The 16,024-nt window shown below is 40.7% G+C and overlaps 1 protein-coding gene across 1 annotated transcript in view; it reads left to right on the top strand.

The window, feature by feature from the left end:
• The window catches only part of PRKCB (protein kinase C, beta), a 287,916-nt gene that overhangs the window by 124,450 nt on the left and 147,442 nt on the right, over positions 1-16,024 (top strand). The window contains exons 5-6 of the mRNA XM_011987941.1: positions 12,193-12,349; positions 13,564-13,698. Of these exons, the coding sequence (XP_011843331.1) occupies positions 12,193-12,349; positions 13,564-13,698 (292 nt within the window). The remainder of the gene's footprint in view (positions 1-12,192; positions 12,350-13,563; positions 13,699-16,024) is intronic.

The following is a 16,024-nucleotide window of genomic DNA, read 5'->3' on the forward strand; positions in this document are numbered from 1 at the left end:
TTTTGAGACAGAGTCTTGCTCTGTCACCCAGGCTGGAGTGCAGTGGCACGATCTCGGCTCACTGCAAGCTCTGCCTCCCGGGTTCGCACCATTCTACTGCCTCAGCCTCCAAGTAGCTGGGACTACAGGCGCCCGCCACAACACCCAGCTAATTTTTTGTATTTTTAGTAGAGATAGGGTTTCACCGTGTTAGTCAGGACGGTCTCTATCTCCTAACCTTGTGATCCGCCCAGCTCGGCCTCCCAGAGTGCTGGGATTACAGGCATTAGCCACCGCACCCGGCCTATATTGGTAAATTCTACCAACACTTAAAGATGAAATAATACTGATTCTCCTAAAAAGCAGATGAGAAGGGAACATTTTTCAACTGATTTTATAAGGCTAGCATTACCCTCATACCAAAACCAGGCAAAAATAGTACAAGAAAACTTCAAGCAAATACCTCAAATATTTGCTTCCTGTTCGTAGTTTGTGTTTTGCAGAACAAGTGTTTTTAAACTTTAATAAAGTACAGCTTACCATTTTTTTCTTTTATAGCTCTTGTTTTTAGTGTCATGTGTAAGAACTCTTCGTAAACATAAATATAAAAATTTTCATTGAAATGTTAGCAAATGAAATTCAGCAATCTATAAATGAAAAATATACTCCAACCAAATGAGTTTTATCCTGAGAATGCAAGCTGGCTTAATAATAATAAAAAAAATCAACCAATGTAATTCACCGTATCTAAAGAAAGAAAAAAATGAACATATCAATTGATGCAGAAAAAATTGGACAAAATTCAGTATTCATTTATGATGAAAGTTCTCAGCACACGAGAAATAGAAGGGAACTTTCTTGACCCAGTAAGAAGTATCTACCAAAAACTTGTAACATACTTAATGCTGAAAAGGTGCATGCTTTCCCATTAAGCTATGAAACAAAACTAGAATGCTCACCCTCCCCAGTCCTATTCAACATCATATCATAACCAGCACAATAAGACAAAAAAATTTTTTAAGACATATGGGACTCAGCTCGGTGATTCACGCCTGTAATCCCAGCACTTTGGGAGGCTGAGGTGGGTGGATCATTTGAGGTCAGGAGTTCGAGACCAGCCTGGCCAACATGATGAAACCCCACATCTACTAAAATTACAAAAATTAGCCGGGCGTGGTGGCAGGTGCCTGTAGTCTCAGCTACTCCGGAGTTGGCAGGAGAATTGCTTGAACCTGGGAGGCAGAGGTTGGCTGAGATTGCACCACTGCACTCCAGCCTGGGTGACAGAGCAAGACTCTGTCTCAAAAAAATAATAATAAAATAAAAAATAAAAAACATATGGAATGGAAAGGAAAAAAACAAAATTGTTTCTATACACAGAAAACAGTATTGTTTAGGTAGAAAATCCACAGGAATCTACCAAGAAATTACTAGAAATAATGAGTGAGTTTAGCTAGGTTGCAGCATACAAGGTCAACACACAAAAATCAATCGTGTTTCTATATATTAACAACTAGAAACCAAAATTTTAAAAAATACTACTTACAGCAGCTCCAAAACAGAGGAAATATTTAGGTATAAATTAACACATGTCTAGAATCTATATGCTAAAAATTCCAAAACACTGAAAGAAATCAAAGAATACCTAAATAAATGAAGAGATAACCCACGTTCGTGGTTTGGAAGACTCAGCAGAGTAAAGATAGCAAGTCTTACAGATTGATCTGTAGACTTAATGAAATTCAAGTCAAAATCCCAACAGGATTTTTTGTAGATTTGGACACAGTGCTTCTAAAACTTATATAGAAGGGCAGTGAATCCAGAATGGCCAAAACAATGCTTGTGATGAAGAATAAAGTTGGAAGAATTACCAATCTTAAGTCTTAAGTCTTACTTAAGTCTTACTATATAAAGCTTCAGTAATCAAATGTGACATTGGTGACAGGATAGATATAAGCCATTGGAACACAATAGAGAATCCGGAAATAGACCCACACAAATACGGCCTATTGATTTTCAACAAAAGTGTGAAAACAATGAAATGGAAAAAGGATAGTCTTTCAACAAATGATATTGGAATGATTAGACATTCATATGAAAACAAAATGAATGTGACCTCCATCTCACACCTTTTGCAAGAATTAACTCCAAATGGGTCATGGAGCAAAATGTAAAGGTATAAAATTTCAGAAAACACAGGAAAAAATCTTTATGTAGTTATACAAAGAGTTCTTAGACAAGACACTTAAAAACATGACCCATAAAAGAAAAAAAGTGATAAATTGTACCTTATTAAAGTTTAAAAACTTGTGTTTTGCAAAAGACAAACTATAAACTAGAAGAACATATTTGCAAATCACATATCTGACAAAGGACTTGTATCCAGTTCGTTGTATCGGAACTCTCAGACTCATTCGTATGTAGACAACCTTACTTAAAACGTAATCTAAAAACCTGAACAAACATTTTACCAAAGATAATACAAGGATGGCCAACACATTCATGGAAAGATATTCAATATCACTAGAAATTAGAGAAATGCAAATTAAAACCACAATGAGATACCATTGCACACTTATTAGAATGGCTAAAATAATGATGATAATGATAATAAATACTGTCAATATGGTGTGCTAATGAGTATGCAGAACAAGAGGAGCGCTCATCCATCACTGTGGAAATGCAAAATGGTACAGCCGCTCTGGGAAAGTGTGGCAGCTTCTTACAAAGCTAAACAAATGCATATTACTGAATGATCCCACTCCTGGTTATTTATCTTAAAGAAATGAAACTTTATGCTCACACAAGAACCCGTGAGTGTATCAGCTCTATTTGTAATCACCAAAATTTGAAAACCACTCAAATATTCTTTAACAGTTGAATAGATAAACCTTGATACATCCATACAATAAAATACTACTCTGCAATAAAAAAGAAATAACTATCCATATACACAACAATATGGATGACCCTCAAAGGCCCTTTGCCGAGAAAGAGAAAGCAATCTCAAAAGGTTTTCTTGCTGTATGATTCCATTTAGGTATTATTCTTGAAAAGATAAAACTGTAGTGACGAGAAACAGATCGGTGGTTGCCAGGGGCTGAGCATGAGAAGAGTATGTGACTGTAGAGGAGAAGTATGAGGAATTTTTCCTAGGTGATAGAACTCTTCTGTATGCTGATTGTATGCTCGTTACATGAATCTAATACATGCATTAAAATGTATAAATTTTTGCACAAGACTGTGCACCAAAAAGTCAATTTTACTGCATGTAATTAAACACATAAAATAAATGTTATAGGCAGAAAATAAACTCATAAAAGACACATGAACAGAGAGAGAGAGAGAAGGCAATAGTCAAGATGAAGAGGGAACTGGGTAAGAGGAATGCAGAAGGAAAAAGGATATCATGTTATGATACTAAAAAGTAATTTAAAGCAGTAGACTAAATCAAACTATGTAGAAGCAGTAGATAGAGGAGTGCCTGCTGCAGAAAATGTGATAAGTAATATGGAAACAAGCTTAAGGAGTGCTCCCAATGCGGATGGCACGGGAAAGGGACAAATAATTAAATATAACCACTAAATAAATGACAGATGTAGAGAACAAATAACATTTATCCATGGGTAAATGGGTATTAGATATTTATTCTTAGAGGAAAGACCAGAGCAAATGGAAAAGCACCTATACTGTATTCAAAGCAGAGTTCAGGACAAATATATAATATACTATAGAAAATGAGTCTTTTAATTATGGTAAGTAAATTCTGGGGGTAAAAAGTAATCATGAACCTAGAGTCAAATGCATAAAGCAAAAACTAGAAATGAAAGGAGAAATTTACGGAAATACCATACCAGAAGGGCTTTAAAAACATACTTTGTCAGTCTTGGACAGATAAAAGAGGTTAAGAAAATGGATATAGATAATTTAAATAATATAATTAGAGTGAATATAAAATACCTCTCTATCTTGATTCCTGAACCCTTCAATAAAAGAATTTTTTCCCTAGTATTCACAAAATTAGTGATATATTAACTTGTTAAGGAAACCTCATTAAATTCCCTCTAAAATGCCCCCAGAAATTGCTCAGCCCGTATTTTCTGATGAAAATAAAACAGAACTAGAAATTAATGACAAAAACGTGTAATACCAAAGATTGATGGATAAGTGAGATGGAGGTAGGAATCAGATGGAAGCCTCAAGAATTGAAATCTTGAAATTGCTTCTGTAAGGAACGGGAAATTAACTAGGGACATCCAACAGGGTTGACAAGCAGTGTGCAGAACCTTGCTGTGGTTGGAGATCATGGATATATAGTGGCATGAAGCCCCTGTGTGTGAAACTTTCCCCTGGGGACACTCTCTAGAGCAAATTTCACTCATGGTTGAGAGTATGCACACAGGATATTGAAGAGACAGGAAGGTAAGGACATTTAAGCCGCTGGTCAGAAGTGATAGAATGACTTTTCCATATGGGAAGGGGTAGGGAGGAAGTAAAACCGTAGCAATGCACTCATGGACCAGAGAAAAGGAAAGAGTTTTCCTTTTCTCTGGAGGGTTTGATGAAGTGGAAAAAAAAAAAAAAAAAAAAAAAAAACCCGGTAAAGGGAGTAGAGACATAAAAGGATAAAGTATCACTGGAGAGTTCAGTGGAGATGCCATACCAGGTGAAACTCCAAATGCCTGGATTGGAGTGGAGAGGAGGTGATAAGAAGAATGGACAATACATTTGACTTCACATCGTCTATTATTCCCAGACCTCCTCCAAGATTCATTTGTATGAAAATCACATTGGAGGGGTACTCTTTTAGCCTTGGAATTTATCTTGATTGTTACATAATTTGGTCTAAATTCTCTGAGAGGATAAAGGAAATCAACATTTGTTGAGCCTCTGTCATGTGCCTTACATTCCACTTTGACACTATTATCCTCTATCATTAGGGTAGTCTTATCATTTATTGTTAAAATTTGGACTCTCTTAAGAGTGTGAGGACAACAGTTCTAACTTGAAGTTGCTCTGGGCAAACAGGGATGGATGGTCACCTCCACTATTATCCAAGAGCCCATTTGAGTTGTCTGTAGGATTGTGAGAATTTGGGGGTGGGGAGACCAAGGCTCAGAGAAGTCATTTGAGTAAGATCACCCAGTTAGTGAGAGTCATGGCAGAGGTAGGATTGACAACCGTGTCTGCCTGACTCTGAAGTCCAGCCATTGCTAACTTAGTTCCTGATTCACCACACTAGCTATCCACCATTGTTTCACTAGCTGTGGCTTGACAGGCTGTCTTCTTGACAGACACCATGACAGTCCCAGCTGGAAGTCTGTCTCAACACAGATAATTAGATGTGTGATAACTGTACCACTGCCAGCAGTGACAGGAAGCCAGCTGTTCTAGGAGCCTGTGGGACCACGATGTGCTCGGGAGGACTTTGATGCTGGATGTGGGCTGCCCAAAGACCCCACGTTTGCTGATTTTGTAATCAGAGCGTATCAGGTGAAGATTACACAGCGTGGCCGATTACAGGGGCTGGGAAGGGTTTTCTGAGGGATTCCAGGGCTCATAAAAGCCACAGCATCAGAGAACCTTGGGTTAGAAGGAAGTAATAAGTAAACAGGAATCGATGGGACAAAAATCTAGATTGTAGAGCAAAAGGCTAAAGAAGCTTCCAACTCAGGAAGGTATGGCAGGGCAGGGGGTTTCAAGCAAAGGACCAGGTAAACTGTCAGCCACCAACAGATAACTGAAACAGAAGAGGGCAGGGCAGGGCAGGACAGTGAAAATAGGTTGATGGCTCTGAAATGATTCACCTGTTTAGTCTCTCCCTCCAACCCTGGTTAGGGCCTGTGCTGAGGATGTCCAGCTGACCTCAGTGAGGTTATCCTGGGTCTGTGTGCTCTTCACCACGGAGCTCATTTTCTGTGTTCTGTAATGCAAACCAGAAGTTTTTAAGTATCACCCTGCAGATCCAATTGCCCTATAAAGTCTTTGCAGGAACAGGATGGGGTCTCTGAAAGCCAGGGCAATAGATTCTTGGAAACTGTCAAAGCACAACTGAATTTATAAGTTGTTTTAATAACACAATTAATACAACAATATATTCTCTTTGTCAAATATTTAAAATGTGATTGATAAAGCTAAAATCTTTACTCACAACCCTCAAATCAGGTTTCTATACCTGTTCCTCAGAGGTGGACATTATTTTAAATCAATTTTGGGTATATATTTTCAGACTCTTTTGTACAGATTTACATTCATATATGACCTTGTAGAAAATGCATATTAGTGTACCTTTTAAATATTTGGAGGGCCTTTAAAAATTTTTTATTCTGACATAATCTCAAAATGACAGAACTTGGCAATAACAAAAAAAGAAACTTCTATATACTCTTTACCTCATGTACTAATTGTTTATATTTTGCCCCATTTGGTTTAACATTTTCTCTACTAATATATTTTTATGTATGTGCACATTCTTTTTCTGATCTATCTGAGAGTAAGTTGGGGTCATGGTTTCCACTTATCTCGAAATACTTCAGTTTGTATTTCCCGAGAACAAGAATATTCTTAGCACATTTATTCAAATGAGGAAATGCAACATTGACCCAATGCTATTATCTGACAGTTCAGCTCCAGATTTCACTAATTGAACCACTAATGCCTTCATGCCTTTTTCTTAAACAAAGAGGCAGTATATTGCCCTCATCTTCTTTTTTCAACATGCTTCATCTTGCTTTTTTCAACACGTTTCTGCATGTAGATAGCCCAATGTTATCAGCATGGGCAAAGTACGTCAAAGTATGAATGCGCCATAAATTATTTACTGCTTCCCCCATTGATGGGCACTCAGATTATTTCCTACTTTTATCATTGCACACATCCTCAGGCTGAATGTCAGTGGATATTACTTTGGATTAATGTTCTTTTTTTTTCCTTAATAAATCCTTTATTGGAATGAATTACTGTTCTGAGGACACACAGTGAGGACAAAGCAAGACTCATAATGCTGAGGAAAGTTCCTTCAAAAGGAGTTAAATAAGAGATGCTCCTGATTCACATAATGTGGGATCAGGGTATGAAAGCCGCACAATTATTCCGAGTTTTCTGACAGATAATTGTATCTTCTTAGAAAGAAAAAACAATTAAGGAAGTTCTTGGTGAAGAACAATTCTTGGGAAAATAGTTAACATGCATGCTATATTTTTATGGATTCAGTGCTGTCTTAGGGAACTTGTACCAGAATACAGAGGCCTCGCTTGCTCTAAAGACCCGTAGATGGAAACAGGCAGGCCTCACCCCGCACCCAGAGCCCCATGCCCAGGGCAAACAGTGTTCTCTGGACCAGGACACGCTTCTCCTGTACACTTAGCAAACTTCCACCAGTGGGGACGTTTGCTATTTCTGCTTTGTGTGAAGCATTTGGTACCATCTGGGCTGGCTGGGTTTCAACAAAGATAGTAAAGAAACATTTATCAAGAAAAATCAAAGTCGGTCTCGCCAAGTGTGGTCTAGAGAGATTTGCTTCCGCGATACATATGCGGCTCTCTTGCTGCTGGGAAACACGACTCAACTTTGAAACGCTTCAGGAGGGACAGCCCTTTGGATCTTAGCCTGCAGCTACTGTCAACTGCTCATGATAGAGTGATTTTAGTAGCCAGAGCTCTTGGAGATGTGAATGCCAGCAGTCTCAGGATCCATTCCGTGGCATTCCGTTCCACGGAATGTTTTGGCCCCTTTGGTAGAGAATAAGCTCAAAAGGACGAAAGTAGAAGAAAGGACGTATAAGGGTGAGGGAAGAGGTGGAGTCATGCCTCAGTGAGTAATGTTTGGCTCTGCGACGATTAGATGCCCAAGAAAAGGGCATTTTTGGCAGCACACAGTGGCTCACACCTGTAATCCCAGCACTTTGGGAGGCCAAAGTGGGAGGATCGCTCGTGGCCAGGAGTTTGAGACCAGCCTGGGTAACATAGTGAGACCCCATCTCTACAAAAATTTTTTAAAAGTTAGCTGGGTGTAGTGGCACTTGCCTGTAGTCCCAGCTATTCAGGGGGCTGAGGTGGTAGCATTGCTTGAGCACGGGAGATCAAGGCTGCAGTGAGCTGTGATTACGCCACTGCACTCCAGCGAGACCCTGTCTCAAAAAAAAAAAAAAAATTACTCTTAAACCACGAGTCTTGAGATTGACAGCTTCAAAATACAACACTCTTGTCCAGCAAAGAGCGCTCTAAAAGAGCTGTAAATTCCTTAACCTTACGATAGAAGATCTTTTTCCAGTGACTATCCTTGTGGTGTCAGTTCATAAGACTGGGGCGGAGGAGGGGGAGTGGCCTTGCCAGGGAGAAGAAAGATGAGCTGTTTCCTCTTGCCTCTGTGTTGTCAATCAACCTGACAGACAAGCTTCTGGCGCTTCTGAGTATCTCAATCCTGTGTGCGTGCAGCTCACTATGTGATAGATGTGTCACTTCAAGATCGCAGCCTAGAAACTGGTACATGTTATTTTCCTTGGAAGGCTCAAGAAATGAAAGTAACAGTTGGATATTACATTCTATGGGGAAAATGCATGGTTATTTTGAGAAATTATTATTCTCCAGAACAATGTTACTTAATGCGTGTCTTATAGACTGGCAGCATCAGCATCACATGGAAACATGTTAGAAAAGCATATGGACAGGTTTCACTGCAGACTTAGGGAATCAGAATCTATCTGTGGGGGTGGATGCCAGAGATCTGTGTCTCATGAGTCCTCTGAATAATTTTTATGCACAAGAAGCTCTCCTGTGGAAGGGTTCAAGTAAACATCAAATACATTGTTAAGAAGAAAACCACAAATTGTTCCATTTGAAGTCAGTCCATTTGGAAATGGTTAAGTCTTAATAATAAAAGTAGACAAATAGGCAAGGCACAGTGGCTCACACTTGTAATCCCAGCACTTTGGGAGACAAAGGCTGGAGGATCATTTGCATCCAGGAGTTTGAAACCAGTCTGGGCAACATGAAGAGACCCCCACCTCTACAAAAATTTTTTTAAAAAATTAGTTAGGCATGGGTTGGCAAGCACCTGTAGTCCTAGCTACTTGGAAGGCTGAGGTGGGAGGATCACTTGAGCCCGGGAGGTTGAGGCTGCAGTGAGCCATGATCATGCCACTGCACTCCAGCCTGAGTGACAAAGTGAGACCCTGTCTCTCTCTCTCTCTCTCACACACACACACACACACACACACCAAAAACATAGTGAAAGAGGGCAATGAATATGAATAAGAATAATAACGAAATAGCAGTAATATATAACAGTTAACATTTATTGAAGTATTTTCTAAGTTCCAGGTTCTGTGCTAAACATGTATATTCTTTGTACAGTTTTACTCTTGTAACAACCTTATTTTATTGATCAAGAAATTGAGGTTCATATATGTGATGTAACTGCTTGGTAAGATGTGGACCCTGGGATCTTGTAGTCCTGTGTCCATGACACCATATGGTCTGTCCTGGGGAAAACATTAACGTTTTATTTTGACCCCTATATCCCCAGAGCCTAGCAGAATGCTTAGCACTTAGTAGGGACTTGCTTGTTGAACTTAACTGATCAAGGTCAACATCTTGCTTTTGGTATAAAAATGAGATGTAGCTTGCAAGCTGAGATGGAAGATGAATTCAGCCTGTGGAAAAATAGAAGACAGTGCCATATTGCTGGAGTGCAGAAAAAATGTCAGCACAGAATAAGTTACAGCTTGCATCCTGGTAGCCAATTCAATGCTTCTCCCATCTCATTTATTCGGTCACAACCCCTTACTAGTTGTATGATTTTAGGGAAGTCAGTCTTATTTTTTTTCCAGCAATGGTCAGCTGTTTGAGTGTAGGAAAAGGACGCAGTAAGAAAGGACAGGTATTTGAATTTAAGTAGGGCTGGGGTATTGTGAGATAAGTAAAATAAAAAGAAAGAGGGACAAGGGAGTTGAGGGTCTTTCCAAGGGAGCAGCTAAAATGCACCATAAAATCGAATCTGGGGATGAATGGAGTAAAAGCAAGAGGGAATAGGGAAATCAAGAGAGTGTGTTGGGTTCAAGGGACTGATTGGTGGAGAATGGACTGACGAATAGGGGAAGATTTATTGCAGTAGAATAATAGAGCTAATGAACTGGAAAAATAGAAATTGGTGTAAGACAGTAGGGTACTTGAAACTGAGATTGAGAAAGTGGTATAATTTCTGGGATAATAGGCTCCAGAGCATGACCATGGGAGGAGATGACTATGATTGGGGGTGGGCAAAGGTTGCAGGAAGTGAGGGGGTGCTTTCTCTCCTACTTTCCAATATTCTTCCTTCTAATCTGTTTTTCTTGTCATCTTGAATTTACAAAATTTCTGGTTTTATTTATGCTGTGGATGTTTTTCCAGCCTTTTCCTTATGGGCTGTCTGGGTGCAGGTTATGGGTGATACATGGATAGTAGGTGCATCTTGGTTTAGAGGGTAACTCTTTATTTCTTACTGTACTTGTGGAACACAAGAAAAAAAGTATTGAATAATGGCTATGGTAATGGGTACCTTTGTCTTATTCCTTACTTTAATGGAATTGCATTTATCATGAACCATGGTGCTATTATTGCAGATAGCCTTTATCCTGTTAATAAAATTCTCTGCTGTTTCTAGATAACTGCAATGGTCTTGTGGTTTTCTTCTTTGATCTACAAATATGATGAATATATTGAAAATAGATTACCTAAGGTTGAGCCATCTTTGCATTCCTGATAGGAGTCATTATGTATTCACCTTTTAGCAGATAGATAGTCAATTTGGATTGAATATATTACTGTGGATTGTTCTACTGTAAGTGAGATGATTGACATTGTATCCTTAAGAGCTATACAATTATCATTTTCTAGTCTCCTTCCATTGACTACCTGCATTACTGGTTTCTGAATTGATTCCTAATTAGCTACTTCCTGTGTCTCCAGGCTGATGATTTAGTCTCCCTCATCCTTTCTATGGCCAGTTGTGTCTTCACTGCTGATTCTCTGCCTCCTTTTCTCCTCTAAGTTCATCTTTTTTTTTTTTTTGATGGAGTCTCGCTCTGTCACCCAGGCTGGAGTGCAGTGGCACAATCTCGGCTCACTGTAAGCTCTGCCTCCTGGGTTCACACCATTCTCCTGCCTCAGCCTCTGGGCAGGCTGGGACCACAGGCGCCTGCCACCACGCATAGCTATTTTTTTTTGTATTTTTAGTAGAGACAGGGTTTCACCATGTTAGCCTTATAGCCTCCTTTACCTTGGTGTTCTGGACTCAGGGTAGAGCTAAGCTCTAACCCTTTTGACATTTTCCCAACCTTCTCTCTATGGGCTGTCTGGGTGCTGGTTATGGGTGATACGTGGATAATAGGTGTACCTTGGTTTAGAGGCTAATTCTTCCTTTCTTTTTTAGCTTTTTCTTTTTGAATGGAGGTAAAATTAACATAACATAAAATTAATCATTGAGTGTTTTTAAATGTACAATTCAGTGACATTTATAGAATATTCACCGTGTTGGACAACCATCATCTCTATCTAGTTCTCAGAAATTTTCATCACCTCTAAAAGAAACCCTGTATTCATTAAGCAGTCACTCCCCATTTCCCTTTCCCTCCAGCCCCTGGCAACTATTAATAGTAGTCTACTTTCTGTTTCTATGGATTTACCTGTTTGGAATGTTTCATGTAAATGGAATCATACAATATGTGACTTTTTGTGCTGGGGTATACAAATGTTCATAGCAGCAGTATTCACAACAGCCAAAAAGTGGAAACAGCCCAACTGTGGATCAGCTGCTGAATGGATAAACAAAATGTGGGATATCTGTACGATGGAATATTATTCAGTCATGCAAAAAAATGAAGGGCCGATACATGCTATAGTGTGGTGAACTTTGAAAACCTTATGCTAAACGAAAGAAGCCAGCCTTTCCTGTGGGCTTTGTGGAAAATAAGCTTAGAAAACTTACAGTTAATCTTGGTATGGGAAGAGCTGTGTGAAAGTCGGAAATCCATTTTTAACCAACACAGAACAGAGTTGACATCTTATCAGCCCATCTCGTTTTGTGTGCTGCTTCAGCTATGGATGTTAATAAAATTAAATTTCTCACTAAACAAGTGTGATGCCAAAGAACCTTCCACAAGTTCTGCAGCCGTCACTGCTTGGTGCTTAAACATGTTGGACAGTATTAAGGCAAAAACTGCTTTTTCTTTTTCAGTAAGAGATGCTAAAAACCTTGTACCTATGGACCCCAATGGCCTGTCAGATCCCTACGTAAAACTGAAACTGATTCCTGATCCCAAAAGTGAGAGCAAACAGAAGACCAAAACCATCAAATGCTCCCTCAACCCTGAGTGGAACGAGACATTTAGATTGTAAGTGGAAACGACTGCAGTGAGCATGGGTGGTAGAGGTTGGGTTATGGGCCACCTGAGATCAGGGAGTTCCTCCTCCTTTAGCTTCTGTTTCCTTCCTTCCCTACCTCCCTCCGTCTCTGTCTTCTCCCTCCCTCATTCCTCTCTTTCCCTCCCTTCTCCTCCATCTGCAATTTTGTGTTGTGAGCCAAGAAAAAAATTAGAGCTATTTTTTTTAATAGAGATGAGAATGCCTGTGGTGTGGGGGAGTGGGTAGGATAGGAAATGGTGTGATGTGTTGCTAAGTGAAGGCAAGTTGTGGGAGAAATGATGGGGCTCAGGAAACAGGGGGACATAACCTACAGGGTGTGGTGACAGCTTCTCTAGAGCTGGGTTTATGGATGATGCTTGGCTTGCAGCCTGCTGGGACATCTCCACCAGCCTCCCTTGAGGGTCTTCGCTGGCCAGGGCTCCAAGAATCTGGGAGTCTCTTTCTTATACATCTAGGCATCAGGAGTTAGTTATAACAGCCAATTCACTGAACATATATGATGTGTGACAAACACTGGGTTAAGCGATCTGACTTTATCGACTCATTTTATTCCCAGTGTAGCAATAGGGTTTATAGAGGTTAAAAGAGTATGCCAAAGTCCCATAGCAAATATGGAGTGGAGTAGAATTCAGCTTCCGGCAGTCTGACTTTAGAGGTCATACTTTTTTAGCTACCAGCTAGAAGCACGGTTCCTTGTCCTGTCTCCTCTTCCCTCTCTCAGGGCAAAGCTGGGCCCTTTCTCAGCCTCAGTCAAGGACGTGTCTCAGAACAGGCAATTTCCCCAGGATTTTTCTCCATACATTTCCTCAGCCTCATTCTCAACCCACCTGTGTGCAGATAGAAATCATACACACCCAGTTATGCAACTGATACCTGTATTTCTTATAGGCAATAGGAATTCCTGAATATCCTGAACCCTATTAAGACATAAGATAACAAAAGTAGTTAGAACTGTTCTTGTCATAGCCAATCTAGGGCCTCTGCCTGTTTAAGCCACAGGCTGTCAAACAGAAAAAGCTCTGACTCCCTGGAGAGCTAGCCTGGGATGGAAACTGGATATGTTTCTTTCAGCAGCTTGGAATCTTTAAAAATTTCTACCTCCAGGTCTTGTCCTCTTGTACATTTCTTCTGCTTGAAAAATTACTACGACTTCCACTGATGTCTTTTCTTTTTCTCTATGCAGTCAGCTGAAAGAATCGGACAAAGACAGAAGACTGTCAGTAGAGATTTGGGATTGGGATTTGACCAGCAGGAATGACTTCATGGGATCTTTGTCCTTTGGGATTTCTGAACTTCAGAAAGCCAGTGTTGATGGCTGGTAAGTAAGATTTTGCTTTGAAAGCTGCCATACAGCTTGCTCCATCAAACACGGGGTCAAGTATGTTTTCCTTTTTCTCCAAAAATTGAAATAGTAAAGCAGAGTCCCAAAGTGAAGTCTGGTTGATTGGATCTGCCTCGCAGATATGTTTTGTTTGGTCCTTGTACTAAAAACAGCAAAGAAAGAGGCCAGGTGTGGTGTCTCACACCTGTAATTCCAGCACTCTGGGAGGCCAAGGCAGGTGTATCACTTGAGCTCAGGAGTTCAAGACCAGCCTGGGCAACATGGTGAAACCACATCTCTACCAAAAACATGAAAAATTAGCTGGGCATGGCGGTGTGTGCCTGTAGTCCCAGGCACTCGGGAGGCTGAGATGGGAGGATCACTTGAACCCTGGAGGTGGAGGTTGTAGTGAGCAAGTTGGTCAGAGATTGAGCCACTGCACTCCAGCCTGGGTGACAGAGTGAGGAGAAAGAGAGAGAGAGAGAGAGAAAGAGAGAAAGAAAGAGAGAGAAGGAAGAAGGAGGAAGGAGGAAGGAGGAAGAAGGAAGAAGGGAAAGGGAAGGAAAGGAGGAAGAAAGAGGGAAAGCAGGAAGGAAGGAAGGGGGGAACGGAGGGAGGGACAGAGGGAGGGAGGAAGGGAATTAGTTCTAGCATTTTAAAAATCTGGGAGTAGAAGACAACAATTGAGAACAGTTGAATAGTTAATGCCCCCTTTAGCCAGGACACGGATTTTCTATTTGTCACCGTCCTCACCACTCCCTATTTTATTACATCTGGCCCACTTTACTAAACTATATGATGCGACTGTAACTGCCCAGTGGCTTCTTTGTGCCTGCTGCCCAGACAGAGCCGATTTATCAAGACAGGAGGATTGCAATAGGGAAAGAGTTTTACACACGTAGAGCCAGCTAAATGGGAGAACAGAGTTTTTTTATGACTCAAATCAACCTCCCTGAAAATTTGGAAGCTAGGGCTCTTCAAAGATAGTTTGGCAAGGCGTAGGGTGGCTAGGGAATGGGTGCTGCTGACTGGTTGGGGATGCAGTAATAGGGGTGTGAGAAGTGGTCCTCGTGCGCTGAGTCCACTTCTGGGTGGGGCCACAGAACTAGTAGGCAGGTCCAGATGGGGTAGTCTGATAGTCAGAAAGGCAAAAGCCTGAAAAGACATCTCAAAAGGCCAATCTCAGGTTCTACAATAGTGATGTAATCTGCAGGAGTAACTGGGGAAATTGGAAATGTTGTGACCTCTGGGATAAAGGCTGATAATAATCCATGTCTACATCTTAGTAGAATTCAGGTTCTTTTCATTTTCCTAACTTGGCAATATTTCATTAGTTTTACAAAGGCAGTTTAGTTTTGGGGAAGGGCTGTTATCATTTAAAATATACAACAAATTTCTTTCAAAGTTAGGTTGGCGGTCTGGTTGGGGTGGAGCCATTGATTATCAGAAATGTAGAAAACCTGAAGAGACATCTCAAAAGGCCAATTTTAGGTTCTACAATAGTGATTTTACCTGCAGCAGTCATTGGGAAAGTTGCAAATCTTATGGCCTCTGGAATAATGGCTGGCAATCCTTTATGTCTACGCCGTAGCAGAATTCAGGCTCCTCTCATCCTCCTAACCTAGTGGTCTCTCATTAGCTTTATGAAGGTAGTTTCATTTTGGGCAAGAGCTATTATCATTTAAAATATACACTAGGCCGGACGCGGTGGCTTGCCCCTGTATTCCCAGCACTTTGGGAGGCTGAGGTGGGTAGATCACGAGGTCAGGAGATCGAGACCATCCTGGCCAACACGGTGAAACCCTGTCTCTACTAAAAATACAAAAATTAACTGGGCATGGTGGCATGTGCCTGTTGTCCCAGTTACTCAGGAGGCTGAGGCAGGAGGACCACTTGAACCCGGGAAGCAGAGGCTGCAGTGAGCCGAGATCATGCCACTGCACTCTAGCCTGGGTGACACAGCAAGACCCCATCTCAAAATAAAATAAAACAAAATAAAACGAATAAAATAAACATGAAATCTGACCCAAAGTTAACTTGGCCCAAGCCCAGGAAAGAGTAAGGGCAGCTTGGAGGTTAAAGGCAAGATGGGGGTTAGTTAGATCAGATCTCTTTCACTGACATCATTTTCTCACTGTTACAATTTCTGCAAAGACAGTTTCATGACTGGCTCCATGCACACCAGAGTGGCTTGTACACTTCACCTAAAAGATATGTGCAACCCACTGTCAGATTGTGTCTGAGAAGATGCTGCTTCCTTGGGAGTCCTTAGCAAGGCTGACCACAGATCACAGATGTACTGCGGTGTTGTTTTCATAGTCAG

This window comes from Mandrillus leucophaeus, unplaced genomic scaffold (genome assembly GCF_000951045.1).
Source record: "Mandrillus leucophaeus isolate KB7577 unplaced genomic scaffold, Mleu.le_1.0 Scaffold32, whole genome shotgun sequence".
Lineage (NCBI taxonomy): Eukaryota > Metazoa > Chordata > Mammalia > Primates > Cercopithecidae > Mandrillus > Mandrillus leucophaeus.